General features: G+C 35.6%; 2 protein-coding genes across 4 annotated transcripts in view; both read right to left on the reverse strand.

The window, feature by feature from the left end:
- shroom1 (shroom family member 1) overlaps window positions 1-1,904 on the reverse strand; it is a 56,736-nt gene extending 54,832 nt beyond the window's left edge. The window contains exon 1 of the mRNA XM_056446750.1: window positions 1,848-1,904. The gene's annotated coding sequence lies outside the window, so the exon portion shown is untranslated. The remainder of the gene's footprint in view (window positions 1-1,847) is intronic.
- A 2,058-nt stretch (window positions 1,905-3,962) lies between these two features.
- Window positions 3,963-17,786, reverse strand: part of aff4 (AF4/FMR2 family, member 4) — a 92,676-nt gene continuing 78,852 nt past the window's right edge. For all 3 annotated transcript variants that reach the window (XM_056445740.1, XM_056445739.1, XM_056445738.1), the window contains 4 exons: window positions 15,919-16,012; window positions 14,650-14,693; window positions 13,312-13,529; window positions 3,963-7,994 (listed from right to left, as the gene is read on the reverse strand). In XM_056445740.1, coding sequence (XP_056301715.1) covers window positions 7,867-7,994; window positions 13,312-13,529; window positions 14,650-14,693; window positions 15,919-16,012 — 484 coding nt within the window. In that variant the 3' untranslated portion in view covers window positions 3,963-7,866. The remainder of the gene's footprint in view (window positions 7,995-13,311; window positions 13,530-14,649; window positions 14,694-15,918; window positions 16,013-17,786) is intronic.

A 17,786-nucleotide genomic window follows, 5' to 3' on the forward strand; every position in this document is an offset into this window, starting at 1 on the left:
CAAGCTTTAAATAATCTAGCTCCTGTTTATCTAACCAATCTTCTGTCTCGCTACAATCCAACTCGCTCTTTAAGATCTCAAAACTCAGGGCTTCTGGTAGTACCTAGAATAGCAAAGTCGAGTAAAGGAGGTCGAGCCTTCTCATTTATAGCTCCTAAACTCTGGAATAGCCTTCCTGATAACGTCCGAGGCTCAGACACACTCTCCCAATTCAAAACTAGATTAAAGATCTATCTCTTCAGTAAAGCATACACTTAGTGCACCACTTAGGGGGCTTCCACACAGGATCTGCATCTAGTTTATATACACTATGAACAGCAGCTACGCTAATTATTTTTCTTTATTCTCCATTTCCACCTGGGGATCTCTTCCCGAGGCCCTCAGACTATGCAGAGTCACTGATTCGATTCAAGACCAACGACGAGATGATCCCAAGGTTTCCTAATCCTGGACCAGGCCGTATCCTGAGCAGCTACTGTGATGGTCATGGAAGAGTGGAGAACATGAGACTGATTCCTGTGACGCTCCAGAGACAGACGAATCTTTGCTGAGGCCAGCTTCCAGCCTTCGCCACTGAGACTGCAGCTCTGCACGAGACGTTTGGGCCAGCGGAGAAATTAAAATGGTCGTGCCAACTGAGTCTGGGTTTCTCTCAAGGTTTTTTTCTTCACTTTCGCCAATTAGTGAAGTTTTTTTCCCTCTCCGCTGTCGTCCACTGGCTTGCATAGTTCGGGATCTGTAGAGCTGCGCATCGTTGGATTTGCTCTTCAGCGTTTGGACTCTCAGTAGTGATTATTAAACCACACTGAACTGAGCTCAACTGAACTGAACTTAAACACTACAAGCTGAACTACACTGTTCCTATTTACTATGACCTTTAATGTGAAGCTGCTTTGACACAATCTACATTGTAATAAGCGCTATACAAATAAAGGGGAATTGAATTATACCAGCCCATGCGTAACTAGATTGTTGAAAAGTTAAAACTTTTTTAAAAAAAACTCCCAAGAAACCCTGTCATAAAAACTGGTTTCATATGTGCCTTCATAAGTGACTCAGAGGTGTTTTTGTTTTATTATATTTTACAGGATCTGTTCTGCGTGATTACCTCTTGCTGGACAAAGTCCTCAAACACTGCACTTCAGTACAAAAAAACCCTCTTGTGTAACAGCGTTACAATTTCCCCAGTATAGTTACAATTACATACATCAGCACAAACACCATCCACATATTGAAGCAAAGTGGTTTAATACTCACATATTCAGACTTTCTTCTTAATACATAATTTTCAGCAAAAACATAAATGCCAATGACTTTTAAAGTACAACATTGTTCAGTCAAATAAGTAGTGCTTATGTGTTACAGTCATATTTACATGCGATTTCAGACCGAATATTCAACGTACCATGGTAAACATGCAGGGAGCGTGTCAGAAGTTGTCACTGAACGAATAGGCGAATATAAAACCACCTTTACCTCAATCTACATAATTCACTGTTTACCAAACATGCTTTCTTACACGAAAAGGTGGTTTTATATTCGTACATTCGTTCAGTGACAACTTGTGACACGCTCCCTATATTGTTTACCATGGTACTTTGAATATTCAGTGTAAAATCGCATGTAAATATGACTTGAAAACAACATTAACACTATTTAATGAACATTATGATTTCACTATTTAGAATTTGCATAAAATACTTTCTGAAACGATACTATTAAGGAGGAAGTCGGAATGTGTGGATTATAACCAACTTCACCTCAACTTCATCCACCCTGTCGCTGAAAGCCGTTGACCGAAACTATCATATTTACACAGCGATACCAGTATTTTACGGGCGTTTTACCTGCAGGCTCGGTCAGGCTGTATCCAGGCTTCACTGCAACCATTAGACTGCGTTTCATCACAACCAGCTGCTGTCTTTTAACACCAAAAAACTCAGTGTTATGAACAAAACTCCGTGTGTTGTCTGGCAAACTGAAACCGCTCTGTTTGACCGCCTCTCTATCAGAGCTGGTGATGAGCGAGAGGGGGCGGGGTCATGGAGGGGGAGGAGCGAGGTTATGGAAGCCTAGAATACAATGAAGCATGCTTTACTAATGGTTTCTAAAGAAAGTCAAGGAGCGATGCTTAAATGTTCGTGTCTAGCCAGCTGTAAAAAATAGTCCAAAACCTAGTGTAATGCTGATCAATACCTGTGGAGGACCAAACCTGCAAATAAATGAATAAATCAAAATAATAAAATAGATATATTAAATATAGCCTATGTGTGTAGATAGATAGATAGATAGATAGATAGATAGATAGATAGATAGATAGATAGATAGATAGATAGATAGATAGATAGATAGATAGATAGATATCTGCTGCAGTTCAAACCGAGCATCAGAATGGGGATGAAATTTAAGTGACTTTGAACGTGGCATGGTTGTTGGTGCCAGACGGGCTGGTCTGAGTATTTCAGAAACTGCTGATCTACTGGGATTTTCACGCACAACCATCTCTAGGGTTTACAGAGAATGGTCTGAATAAGAGGAAAATATCCAGTGAGCGGCAGTTCTGTGGGCGCAAATCCTTGTTGATGCCAGAGGTCAGAGGAGAATGGCCAGACTGGTTCCAGAAATGCAACAGTAACTCAAATAACCACTCGTTACAACCGAGGTCTGAAGAAGAGCATCTCTGAACAGTCATCTCAAGAAGGTCGCTGATTCGAGCCCTGGCTGGGTCAGTTGGTGTTTCTGTGTGGAGTTTGCATGTTCTGTGTTGGCGTGGGTTTCCTCCGGGTGCTCCGGTTTCCCCTAAAGTCCAAACACATGCACAACTGCTGAATTAGGTAAGTTAAATTGTCCGTAGTGTATGTGTGTGAATGAGCGTGTGTGGGTGTTTTCCAGTGATGGGTTGCAGCTGGATGGGCATCCGATGTGTAAAACATATGCTGGAATAGTTGGCGGTTCATTCCGCTGCGTATCATCTGCGTATCATCCGTATTAAACTCAAAAACACACTCAAAGATACACAAACGGGATTCGATTGTTTTTTTAATCATATAGATTTATTCTCAATACAGCAAAATACAAAGATGATTCGCAACAGACTGAGAAAATCCATTAGTAATACTCACTTCACCAAAAAAAAACAACAAAAAAAAATAACAAAGTGTTTAAGTTATTACAAGTTTGGATAATCAAGACTCATAAGAGTACCTTTAAATCATATTGCATCCATATACGAATATATATATATATTTATATATATATATGTAGATTTCATTTCGTCAATCTCATCTCAATACTTTTGAAAACTAAACCGATCTCATACTGCTTGCCAATGATTGTTTTGCGTTCACTAGAAAATGAGTACTACATAAGACACCTACAAGTCCCTCTGTCGTGATTATTTCATTTCAAGCCAATCGAAACGCCTCCTGAAGGACAGAAAAAAGCACAGGAATCACGAACGTACGGTGTTCTTGGTCGAAAACGAAAAGATCCTCAGTAACGAAAGTGTGCATTTAATATATTCACATTCTATATACAATTAATACAAATGTAAATCGTTGTAAAAAATTTACCCTAAAGAGATTTTATATGTACATCTGTACAGTTTAGTATTTAAATAGAAACATGCGAGTGTTATTTTAATCGGAAAGGTAAATGGCGAAAACTAAAGATGGATTTCCAATCGACTCGAACTACAAAAACAAACAAATGAAATGATAAAAACAGGAACAAAAGCACATCAGGAAGCAAACAAAAGGCCATTGGAATTCATTTATAACAACTCGTATGCATTTGCTTTATGATCAATATAGTTATTAGTGTGTCAATTAATTAGCATAATAGCATAATTAGAGTCCGGTTCTTCCCAAATTGTACTTAATGTATTGTATTTAATGTTGGTAAATTGTATTTAATGTTCGTTTTTTTTCGCCCTCAGGTCATTCGAATGACTTTCACAGCACATCAGATACTTTTAGAGTCGAATAATAACACATACAGGCAACACGAAATTAACACACGTGGCTTCTAATGATCTAATGACACTCATGACGCAAAATGAACATCGTTTATGAGCGCGATTACGTTTAATTCAAAACTGTTGTGCGTTATTGAGTGCGAGTGTGAAGTTTCTGCGGGATAAACTACAATATAATTTACAACAGACAGGAAAGGGTGTCGTTTTGATCATCGGAATGATATTTGTGCTTATAATGAATGGTGAACCCAGTTTAAGAGTGAGATTACGTCCCTGTGCACCACAGGAGTGCGTGAATTTGAAGAGATGTTCAACATTTTGGCATGACTTAAAGGGTAATGATGCTGTAATAATGTTCAGTTTCTCTTCATTAAAGGGGTAGTTCATCCCAAAAGTGAAAATGGTCCTCATTTATTCACGTTCAAGTGCTTTCTGGAATTTCTATCTTCAGGTGAACACAAAAGAAGATATTTTGAAGAATGTTGAGGGAAAAGAGCAGCCTATGGTATTTATAGTTGGAACACAACAGGACTACTTGCAGCATTCTTCAGTATATCTTCCTTTGTGTTTAACAGAAGAAGCTCACACAGGTTTTAAAACAGGTGGAGAATAGGAAATGATGCATATTTTCATTTTGGGTGTGAACTCTCCCTCTGTGTTTTTGACTCAAAATATCACTAACTGGCTTTACATGAATTACTATTGACAACAGTTTGACCTAAAAAAAACAAACTCTTAATTTTGGATGGCCGGAGGGCGAGTAAACTGACATGAACTCTTTCATTTTTGGGTGAACTCTCTCTTTAAAAAAAGAACACTCCACTTTTATTTTGTAAATACACTTATTTTACATGTCTTATAGCGTAAAATGGTTTAAGTTTTTTATTTTTTTTTAATCCATTCAGCCTATCTCCGGGTCTGGCGGGAGCACTTTTAGCTTAGCTTAGCGTAGATCACTGAATCGGATTAGACCATTAGCATCTTGCTTAAAACTGTTAAAAAAGCCCCTGCTGCAGCCATGGTACTGCAACAAAAGTTCCTAGTTGACATCCATATTGGCCTATAAATATAGTAACTTCTCATTTTCCGTTGGTCTTAGTACACAATGTAACTCTAGAAGAGTCAAGCTTTAAATATGAAAATTATTGAAACTCTTTGGTCATTTTTAAACGAGACGTTAATAGTCTAATACCATTCAATGAACTATGCTAAGCTAAAAGTGCTCTCGCCAGACCCAAAGACCGGCTGAATGGATTAAAAAATGATACAACTCAACAGTTTAACTGTGGTTGAGACGTAAAATGAGTTTATCTGCACACAAAAAGCACTTTTAGCTTAGCTTAGCATAGATCATTGAATCAGATTAGACCATTAGCATCTCGTTCAAAAAAAAAAAAAAAAAAAAAAAAAGGAGTTTTGATCATTTTCCTATTTGAATCTGGACTCTTCCGTAGTTACAGACCGACGGAAAATGTAAAGTTGCTATTTTCAAGCACAACATAAAAGCCATGGTACAGCAACAAAGTATCTAGTTACCCTATCCATACCGGCCTAGAAATATAGAAACTTCTCATATTCCGTTGGTGTTAGTACATGATGTAACTCTAGAAGAGTCAAGCTTTAAATAGGAAAATCATCAAAACTCTTTGGTCATTTCTGAGATGCTAACGGTCTAATCTGATTTAATGAACTATGCTAAGCTAAGCTAAAAGTGCTCCCTCCAGACCCAAAGATCGGCTGAATGGATTAAAAAATGATAAAACTAAACAGTTAAACTGTGGTTGAGATGTAAAATGAGTTTATTTCCACACAAAAAAGGCATTTTTAGCTTTTAGCTTAGCATAGATCATTGAATCGGATTAGACCATTAGCATCTCGCTCAAAAACGTAAAAAAAAGAAAAGATTTTTGATAATTTTTTTATTTAAATCTTGACTATTCTGTAGTTACAGACAGACGGAAAATGCAATGTAACGATACAACTCTAAAAGATGCTAACGGTCTAATCCGATTTAATGAACTATGCTAAGCTAAGCTAAAAGTGCTCCCTCCAGACCCAAAGATCGGCTGAATGGATTCAAAAATTATAAAACTAAACAGTTAAACTGTGGTTGAGAGGTAAAAATAGTTTTTTTCCACACAAAAAGCCATTTTTAGCTTTCTAGCTTAGCATAGATTTATTGAATCAGATTAGACCATTAGCATCTCGCTCAAAAACGTAACAAAAAAAAAAAAAAAAAAAGATTTTTGATAATTTCTTATTTAAATCTAGACTCTTCTGTAGTTACAGACAGATGGAAAATGCAATCTAACGATATAACTCAAGAAGATGCTAACGGTCTAATCCAATTCAATGATCTATGCTAAGCTAAGCTAAAAGTGCTCCCGCCAGACCCAAATATTGGCTGAATGGATTCAAAAATTATAAAACTCAACAGTTTAACTGTTTTTGAGATGTAAAACGAGTTAATTTATCCAAAATAAGTTGAGTGTTCCTTTAACAAACCTCAGCCCTATTACAGAATGTTTCTCGACTGATCAAATCTCAAACATTTAATCTGCAAAACAGAGGTCCAATTAATAGTCAAATACTGCGATTCCCATCGACAGGACACCTTGTTTCCAAATCATAACACAGATTAACAAACAAAAAAAAAGAAAAAAGCCAATCAGATAAAAGACTCTAGTGCAAGAGACGATATGTTTCCAGCATTTCATCCACCATTGAGCGCAATCAACTCCACCCATGGTTTTGGATCCGATCTACACCTTGCGTATGGATACGAGCCGGCCTGCGCTAAAACGACTGCAATATGTACACACATAGACTGCTATTTGCGACAGTACACATCATAAATACATCCTTACATGACTGGTTTCCTTTTAAAAAGAACTGCAACACACGGGGCGACTATGACACTAGAAAAGGCAACCTCAAGACTCACATTAAATATTTAAATATGATATTTTCATATACAATAGAAATACGTCTCTCATCTCGTATTGCAACCCTGTATCCATGCCGAAGAAATGCGGAAAACTTGGATTTATGCGTTTATATCTAAATAAAAATCTATATCTGGCCGAGCGAGTCGACCGCGGTAATAAAATACTCCTGCGTTTTTAATACCAGAAGAAAAAGTGACACCGATGCGAGCGCTACATTTCCTTTAGAAAAGAATTATAATAAAATAAAATCGTGGCCTGGGTGTTTGCGGTAGTGACGAATACAGATATACGACAGGCTGTAAAACCAAAGCGAACACGGTAATGCCTTGATATGGTGCCGAACAGTCTTTTGGTCTGACCAAACATACAAACAAACAATAAAAAGCCTCAGATGTTCTTCTCGTTTTTCAAGCCTTCGGCGATCCACACCCTCACTTTAACCTTCCTCGATGTGTACGTCAAGATATTGTGTCTCTTAGTTTCCTGTATATCAAATACAAGGCACAATAAAACTGATAACAAGGAGAGAAAACCTCAATTTTAAAGCACCTTTGGTAAAAGGGAGGTACTTTGGTTAAAAGAAAGCGCCATAAACATCCAATTATTATCCTTGTTTGCTTACAGCCAGCAAAAATAAGTCAAAAGTATAAAACAAGGCTTTTTATACCCAAAAAAACAAGCCGATGATATTGACCAGGACGCAGAGTGTGTGGGCATGTTGGTTAAGCCGCCTCCCCCTTCATGAATATTCACGAGCGGAGCAGAGAGGGGGTGGGGGAAGGGGCGGGGATCTGAGTGTTTCGTATTTTTGGCAAGCTGGTGTAGAAATGAGCACAGTGTCACAGATGTCTGAGGCAGGTCGAGTGCGTGTGTGTGTGTGTGTGTGTGTGTGCGTGAGTGTTTTGCGTAGGCATAGAAAAAGGGGCTACAGGTTAAAGCGCTCTACTGGATGAGCTTGGCGTCCAGTCGTAGCCAGTGCAGGCCCTGCCGCGTGAACCGCACCAGGTCAGTCATGCTGCTGGTGTTGAAGATCAGCGGACTCATCGCCTTGTCCAGCTCAGTGAAGAACTCTGGGGAAAACAGAAGATGAAGAGAATTGAGGAGGAGATTAAGAAATAGCACAACAACTAAAGACCACATTATTGATTATAGATTCTGAATTTCGATTCCTTTTCGATTAATCACCCAGGCCTACTCTCGTGACATGTTTGGGAAGGGACGCATAAAAAAACGCAGAGAAACAATATATATGTTTGCAAATGCTTTGTTCACAGTTTATACAGCCTGATCTCACAAGAAAACGTAAGTATTTTACGTTTTGACAGTTTAGTGGCTAATTCGTACGAATTCGTACGAGTTCAGTCGTACGAAATTGTACGATTTTAAAAAGGAGGCGTGGCACCTAACCCCACCCCTAAACCCAACCGTCATTGGCGGATGAGCAAATCGTACTAAATTGTACGAATCAGATCGTACGAATTAGCCACTAAATCAAAAAGTTACGAATTGCCGTGAGATTGTGTTGGTTTATACATACAATTACCTACGTTATAAGTACATGTCTTACTATTAACAAATCATTAACTATGACTTCCAGCTTAAATTTCTAATTTACTGCTTATTAATAGTTATTAATGCCTCATTTCCACTGAGTGGTACAGTATGATACGGTTTGGTACGAGTCTCTTTGATCAGGCTTGTGCCTCCACTGTCAAAGTGTACCAATGGTACCCTTGAGGTGGGTGTGCTGTTCGACAAAGTTGCAGTCGACGTCATTCTCACTTCAAGTTCACATATCGCACTTCTTACTAAGCAAATGCTTTATATACATTCAAGAGTTCACACTTGGCTGATGATTGATTATAAAGCTTGTTTCGCATGCTGTCTGAGGAGAGCCCTGAGCTGATAAGATCCTCGAGCCAGGGGCTCCCTCCCGTTTGCAAGGCGAGAGGGGAGTTTGAGCTCAGGTAGATCTGGAGAACTCCCCTGCTGTAGTAGCTAATGAACAGATAGTGATTGCTCTTAAGAGATAGCTACTTACTAGGAGCATGTCTATGGTGCTGATTTGGATTAGTCAATTAACTTAAGTGCATGTTTTTGGATGGTGGGAGGAAACCGGGGAACCCGGGGGAAACCTACGTAAGCACAGGGAGAACGTGTAAACTCCGCATAGAAACGTCGGCTGGCTTGGTGAGGACTTAAACCAGTGACATTCTTGCTGTGAGGAAACAGTACTGAACCGTACCACTCAGTGGAAACAGGCCATTAAGGGAGTAGTTGGTTTTTAGGTATTTGGTAAAATTAGTATGTGGAATAAGATCATGCAAAATGTGTGCTTTATAAGTATTGATAAACAGTTAATAAGCCACTAGTTAATAGCCAATATTGGTTTTCAAAATATAATTTGAGATTTATTTTTGTGCCTGACTCATTTTTAGGGCCAGACAGAATCTGTGGACGTTTTTTGCTATTTCTGCGCAGAATTTTGTTAGAAATCTGCAGATTAATGCAGAATAATTTTGGGAGTATCATAACTAAAACCTTAATATACGAAATAAAAAGTGATACCTTTTAAAATTTTATATTTTATAATGTTTACAAAGCAAATACAATTAGATTCACTTTATTTTGTAAAAAGCAAGTCTCATATAATCTATCTATTAAAAGACAGAAAATATTAATTTACAAACTGTTTTGTAAATAAATCATATGAATATTTTCATATTAGTCAATATTATTACTGAAATTTATTGTTAAAAATGAAGAAATATAAATTTACACAAGTAAATAAACAATCAATGATGGGCTAAAAATCTGTGGAAATCTGTGTAATTCTGCGCGCGCAGATTCCGTGTGGGCCTAGTAATTTTGAACAGCATTTTTTAACGGTTAAACACTGCTATATATAGTTGAATATGTAGTTCAAAATGATTCGCACTCCTGTGATTTGTTTTACATTTTTATAAATTTTCCAAATTATGTTTAACAGAGGAATTTTTCACAGTATTTCCTATAATATTTTTTATTCTGGAGAAAGTTTTATTTGTTTTATTTCGGCTAGAAGAAAAGCAGTTTTGAATTTTTTAAAATACATTTTAAGGTCAATATTATTAGCCCCCTTAAACAACATCTGTTTCAATAGTCTACAGAACAAACCACTGTGATACAATGACTTACCTAATTACTCTAACTTGCCTAATTAATCTAGTGAAGCCTTTAAATGTCCCTTTAAGCTGAATACTAGTGTCTTGAAGAATATCTAGTCAAATATTATGTGCTACTATTACCATTAGAAATGTGTTGAATATGAGTTATTAAAACTATTATGATTAGAAACGTGTTGAATATGAGTTATTAAAACTGGTATGATAATAATGTGTTGAATACGAGTTATTAAAACTGGTATGATTAGAAATGTGTTGAATATGAGTTATTAAAACTATTATGATTAGAAATGTGTTGAATATGAGTTATTAAAACTATTATGATTAGAAATGTGTTGAATATGAGTTATTAAAACTATTATGATTAGAAATGTGTTGAATATGAGTTATTAAAACTATTATGATTAGAAATGTGTTGAATATGAGTTATTAAAACTATTATGATTAGAAATGTGTTGAATATGAGTTATTAAAACTGGTATGATTAGAAATGTGTTGAATATGAGTTATTAAAACTATTATGATTAGAAATGTGTTGAATATGAGTTATTAAAACTATTATGATTAGAAATGTGTTGAATATGAGTTATTAAAACTGGTATGATAATAATGTGTTGAATATGAGTTATTAAAACTGGTATGATTAGAAACGTGTTGAATATGAGTTATTAAAACTGGTATGATAATAATGTGTTGAATATGAGTTATTAAAACTGGTATGATTAGAAACGTGTTGAATATGAGTTATTAAAACTGGTATGATAATAATGTGTTGAATATGAGTTATTAAAACTATTATGATTAGAAACGTGTTGAATATGAGTTATTAAAACTGTTATGATTAGAAATGTGTTGAATATGAGTTAATAAACTGTTATGATTAGAAACGTGTTGAATATGAGTTATTAAAACTGTTATGATTAGAAATGTGTTGAATATGAGTTATTAAAACTGTTATGATTAGAAATGTGTTGAATATGAGTTATTAAAACTATTATGATTAGAAATGTGTTGAATATGAGTTATTAAAACTATTATAATTAGAAACGTGTTGAATATGAGTTATTAAAACTGTTATGATTAGAAATGTGTTGAAAATGAGTTATTAAAACTGTTATGATTAGAAATGTGTTGAATATGAGTTATTAAAACTATTATGATCAGAAATGTGTTGAATATGAGTTATTAAAACTATTATAATTAGAAACGTGTTGAATATGAGTTATTAAAACTGTTATGATTAGAAATGTGTTGAAAATGAGTTATTAAAACTGTTATGATTAGAAATGTGTTGAATATGAGTTATTAAAACTATTATGATCAGAAATGTGTTGAATATGAGTTATTAAAACTATTATAATTAGAAACGTGTTGAATATGAGTTATTAAAACTGTTATGATTAGAAATGTGTTGAAAATGAGTTATTAAAACTGTTATGATTAGAAATGTGTTGAATATGAGTTATTAAAACTGTTATGATTAGAAATGTGTTGAATATGAGTTATTAAAACTGTTATGATTAGCAATGTGTTGAATAGGAGTTATTAAAACTGTTATGATTAGAAACGTGTTGAAAATGAGTTATTAAAACTGTTATGATTAGAAATGTGTTGAATATGAGTTATTAAAACTGTTATGATTAGAAATGTGTTGAAAATGAGTTATTAAAACTGTTATGATTAGAAATGTGTTGAATATGAGTTATTAAAACTGTTATGATTAGAAATGTGTTGAATATGAGTTATTAAAACTATTATGATCAGAAATGTGTTGAATATGAGTTATTAAAACTATTATAATTAGAAACGTGTTGAATATGAGTTATTAAAACTGTTATGATTAGAAATGTGTTGAAAATGAGTTATTAAAACTGTTATGATTAGAAATGTGTTGAATATGAGTTATTAAAACTGTTATGATTAGAAATGTGTTGAATATGAGTTATTAAAACTATTATGATCAGAAATGTGTTGAATATGAGTTATTAAAACTGTTATGATTAGAAACGTGTTGAATATGAGTTATTAAAACTGTTATGATTAGAAATGTGTTGAATAGGAGTTATTAAAACTGTTATGATTAGAAATGTGTTGAATATGAGTTATTAAAACTATTATGATTAGAAATGTGTTGAATATGAGTTATTAAAACTGTTATGATTAGAAACGTGTTGAATATGAGTTATTAAAACTGTTATGATTAGAAATGTGTTGAATATGAGTTATTAAAACTGTTATGATTAGAAACGTGTTGAATATGAGTTATTAAAACTGTTATGATTAGAAATGTGTTGAATATGAGTTATTAAAACTGTTATGATTAGAAATGTGTTGAATATGAGTTATTAAAACTATTATGATTAGAAATGTGTTGAATATGAGTTATTAAAACTGTTATGATTAGAAATGTGTTGAATATGAGTTATTAAAACTGTTATGATTAGAAATGTGTTGAATATGAGTTATTAAAACTGTTATGATTAGAAATGTGTTGAATATGAGTTATTAAAACTGTTATGATTAGAAATGTGTTGAATATGAGTTATTAAAACTGGTATGATAATAATGTGTTGAATATGAGTTATTAAAACTGTTATGATTAGAAATGTGTTGAATACGAGTTATTAAAACTGTTATGATTAGAAATGTGTTGAATATGAGTTATTAAAACTGTTATGATTAGAAATGTGTTGAATATGAGTTATTAAAACTGTTATGATTAGAAATGTGTTGAATATGAGTTATTAAAACTGTTATGATTAGAAATGTGTTGAATACGAGTTATTAAAACTGTTATGATTAGAAATGTGTTGAATATGAGTTATTAAAACTGTTATGATTAGAAATGTGTTGAATATGAGTTATTAAAACTGTTATGATTAGAAATGTGTTGAATACGAGTTATTAAAACTGTTATGATTAGAAATGTGTTGAATATGAGTTATTAAAACTGTTATGATTAGAAATGTGTTGAATATGAGTTATTAAAACTGTTATGATTAGCAATGTGTTGAATAGGAGTTATTAAAACTGTTATGATTAGAAATGTGTTGAATATGAGTTATTTAAACTATTATGATTAGAAATGTGTTGAATATGAGTTATTAAAACTGTTATGATTAGAAATGTGTTGAATATGAGTTATTAAAACTGGTATGATAATAATGTGTTCAAAAAATCTTTGCGGAAGCACGTCCAGAGTATGCTTTGAGGAAAGATGTACCTTTCTGCTCTTTGGCGAGCTGCTCGGCCTGGTCCCACACCTCGGTGGCGTACAGGAAGTTGGAGGTGACCTGCACGTAGCTTGCCGCCATCTGGTGGATGCGCTGCGGGATGGTGACTGAGGAGCTGGCGCTTTGGCTGGAGCTGCTGGAGGAGTAGCTGCCCGCACTGCCAGGAGAGAGTTTGGGAGAGACTGGAGACGGCATCCCTGCGCTTTTACTGCACGACACACAAATCAGAGAGCGATCCGAGTCAGGCGGACATGCGGGAACACCTTCTACACAATCAGTTATATTTTTATATATTATATTCAGGGTACGATTGCAGAAATACCATCATAAACATTCAATTCAAGCTCTTTCATGGATCTCTGTTTGTTTTTAAGTACTTTCCAGGCCTTGAATCCAGGCCTTGATCACATGCCTGACATTCAAGTACTTTCAATGGAAATCTGCACATCCATGGTTACATACTGTCCCAAACAGCAATGAAGTTTGAACCAGGGGCGTAGCGGACATTTTAAAAGTATGGGGGGACGGCTGTATGAGATCATATGCTCATATAATTATTAATAACCTGTTTCTAAATGGTCTGTCTCTAAAAGTGAGGGGGACGGATCCCCCCGTGCCCCCCGGTTGCTACGCCCCTGGTTTGAACAACCTTTTTTTTTTTAAAAATAGGCTCATTTACAATTCTTATAGAGTTTTAAAGTTGAGCTTTACTATTTTTTTAATACAGTCAGCTGACCTCCAGGTCTGGCAGAAGCACTTTAGCTTAGCTTAGCATAGATCACTGAATCGGATTAGACCATTAGCATCTTGCTCCAAAATGAACAAAGTGTTTCAATAATTTTCCTATTTAAAGCTGGACTCTTAAGCAATGATATTATGCAGTCCTCACCAGCAAACACCACACCTGCATTACCAGTGAAAATCTGAATAATATTATTGCGCTATTGCAGCCATGGTGTGGCAGCAAAGTTTCTTGATTATTATTACGCCAGAATGAGAGCTCCTAGGCTAAAAAATAGCAACTTCTTATTTTCAGCCATTCTAAGTACAAGATGTAACTACAGAAGAGCTTTAAATAAGAAAATTATCAAACCCTTTTTTGGATTTTTTTTTGGAGTGAGATGCTAATAGTCTATTCTGATTCAATGATCTATGCTAAGCTAAGCTAAAATTCCCCCTGCTAGACATAGATGGATGGATTTAAAAATGGGGAAAACTCAACTGTTTAACACTCGGTAAGTTGTAAAATGAGGCACAAATCCCCCCTAATAAGGAGTAGCTTTCCTTTAACAACATATCAAACACAAAAAACAATGCAGAGAACTTACTTTGCTACTCCAGGAGATGGAGCTTGAGTATTACTCAATGAATTCTGGGAGGGAAAAAAAGAAGTTAATTTAGAAAGTCTCATTTTAAAAATTACATTTCTCCTCTGACAAACATAAACAAAAGTTTTATATATATATACATACAGACATACATACATGCATGCATGCATACACACCGGCCACTTTATTAGGTTAGCTAAGAACATTTGTCAGCTATGAACAGGAAACTGAGGCTACAATTCACACAGGCTCACCAAAACTAGACAATAGAGAATTGGAGAAATGTTGCCTGGTCTGATGAGTCTCCATTTCTGCTGCCACATTCGGGGTAGAATTTGCCGTCAACAACATGAAAGCATGGATCCCTCCTGCCTTGTATCAACAGTTCAGGCTGGTGGTGGTGTAATGGTGTGGGGGATATTTTCTTGGCACACTTTGGGCTCATTAATATCAATTGAGCATCATGTCAACACCACAGCCTACCTGAGTATTGTTGCTGACCATGTCCATCCCTTTATGACCACAGTGTCTCCATCTTCTGATGACTACTTCCAGCAGGATAATGCACCATGTCATAAAGCGTGAATCATCTCAGACTGGTTTCTTGAACATGACAGAGTTCACTGTACTCAAATGGCCTCCACAGTCACCTGAGCTCAATCCAATAGAGCACCTTTGGGATGTGGTGGAACGGGAGATTGGCATCATGGATGTGCAGCCGACAAATCTGCAGCAACTGCATGATGCTCTCATGTCAATATGGAGCAAAATCTCTGAGGAATATTTCCAGTACATTGTTGAATCTCTGCCATGAAGGATTAAGGCAGAAGACAACAGGGGGTCCAACCCGGAACTAGTAAGGTGGCCGGTGAGTGTATATTTTAGAGATTTTGTTATACTAGACTTTTTAGAAATACACTATAGTTAAAAAAAGTCTGGGGTCAGTAAGATTTTTTTTATTTAAGAAATAAACCAAGGGACTTTCAAGTCAAATAATTGAATATTTCCCCCAAAAAATTAGTAGTGTACACTATCCATCAAATTATAATATCAAAAAGGATTTCCTGTTTTAATGTAATACAATAATACATTCTAAATCATTACAATAATAAAAGAAATCACTTTAAATTGTAATAAATTTATGTGTTACAGCCTTTTACATGAAATAAATATCTCAAAAATCTTACAGACCACAAACCTTTGAACAGCAGCAGATACTGAATAGTTACAGCCCCATATTAGAGTCATTTTAAAAGAAAATGATGTTACCTTCAAGTGTTCAGTGAGTGTTTTAGAGTATTTCAGTGCACTTTCTTTCCGTAGCTTGAAAAGCCTCAAATACAGGAGCGCTTGACACCGAAGACTGCAGAGACAGAGACATTGATTATTAAAAACACATTGCATTCACATTACCTTGGTTAACAGCTTCAACTCCATTTGCTTCACTGCTAAAGTCAGACTCAGATAAAAAAATGGCTTCAAACATTCATGACGTGATTAATTATCGCGTTCAATGTTTTTAAGGCATCACTGATAATGATTGAACTTGAATATTTCAATGCTATGAGGATCTCTTGCATAGCTATTCATTCCCTTGAGAAACTCTGCATTAGTTGGCAAGACTTTTGCATTCTTCGTAACAAAACCTTTTTGTGACGTAAATAATGAGGCGGAAGGATAAAATACGTGACATTTTTCATCCTTCTTGTGGCAAAAGCAATACTTCTGCAAGCCAACGTACAGTTTCCAGAGTGAAACGCAACACTTGAGCGAGCGAGCATCAAATTCTGTTGGTGAACATATTACTGTAATCAATCTTAACAGGTTTTTTTTTAGTTAAAGGCAATACCATTGCGAAATGAACATCAAGTTTCTCAGGGAAAGCTTTTATTTTTGAGAGAACAATCTGTGTGAGAGGAATGCAGTATCTCAGTGACTTACTGTTTACTTGCTATTTACTTTACTATTTACTTGCCATCAAGTGGTTCTAAACCTTTATGAGGTTATTTTTTCTCTTTACACTAATAAAGATATGACGAAGGCTGAAAATCTGTAACCACTGACTGCACAGTAGGAAAACCAACAAATACAATTGTAAGAGGCTAAATTATTATATGCGTATGTTTATATGACAAAACATGAATTTTTGACTCAAGAAGGTCCATACTGACTCCAAAGGCAGATACTGATAAGATCAGGGCCTGGTGTGTGGACTTTGGGGGTTTTACGATGTGGTCACATGTTGATTGGTCAGTTTGAATGTCTCAACATTTGGGCTTTAGTCACATGGTCAAGAAAGATACAAAATAGATGGTAAAACGCTGCTCTGTCTCTTTTCTTTTGCTGGCCTGTCTTTTCCTGGTCTGCTTTTCTCCTCTCCTTCTCTGGAGTCTATCTTCTCTGACTCTACTGCAATCAGGCTAACTTCTGGGCCTGCTCTCTTTGTCTCTCTCTCCCTCCCCCTGTGTCTCCCCTTCTACCTCTGGTAACTTTAATTTACATTTAAGCTGGGTACAGTTTATATCATATGCTTTTATCAGAATCAGAATCAGAAAGAGCTTTATTGCCAGGTATGTTCACACATACTAGGAATTTGTTTTGGTGACAGAGCTTCTACAGTGCAACAGCATTACAGAGACAGGACAAAAAACAGATAATAAATATATTTAAAAAAAAATTGATGTAGTGAGTGCAAATATACAGATGGACAAGTGTATGTACGTGTTTATTACTATATACAACGTTATATGTGCAGCTGTTATGTGCAAATGGGCATGTAAAGTGTGTTGTTAAATAAGTGTATATGTGTATAAAAGTGTATGGCAAGTAGTGATGTTGGTTCCACAATTATTATCATCAAGTGTTCATGAGATGGATTGCCTGAGGGAAGAAACTGTTTCTGTGTGGGGCTGTTTTGGTGCGCAGTGCTCTGTAGCGTCGACCAGAAGGTAGAAGTTCAAAGAGGCAGTGTGCTGGGTGTGAGGGGTCCAGAGTGATTTTGGCAGCCCTTCTGCTCGCTCTGGATAAGTACAGTTCTTGGGGAGTAGGAAGGGTTGTACCAGTGATTCGCTCAGCAGTCCGAACTATTCGACGTAGTCTTTGGAGATCGTATTTAGTAGCTGAGCTAAACCAGACAG

This window comes from Danio aesculapii, chromosome 21, assembly GCF_903798145.1.
Source record: "Danio aesculapii chromosome 21, fDanAes4.1, whole genome shotgun sequence".
Taxonomy (NCBI): domain Eukaryota; kingdom Metazoa; phylum Chordata; class Actinopteri; order Cypriniformes; family Danionidae; genus Danio; species Danio aesculapii.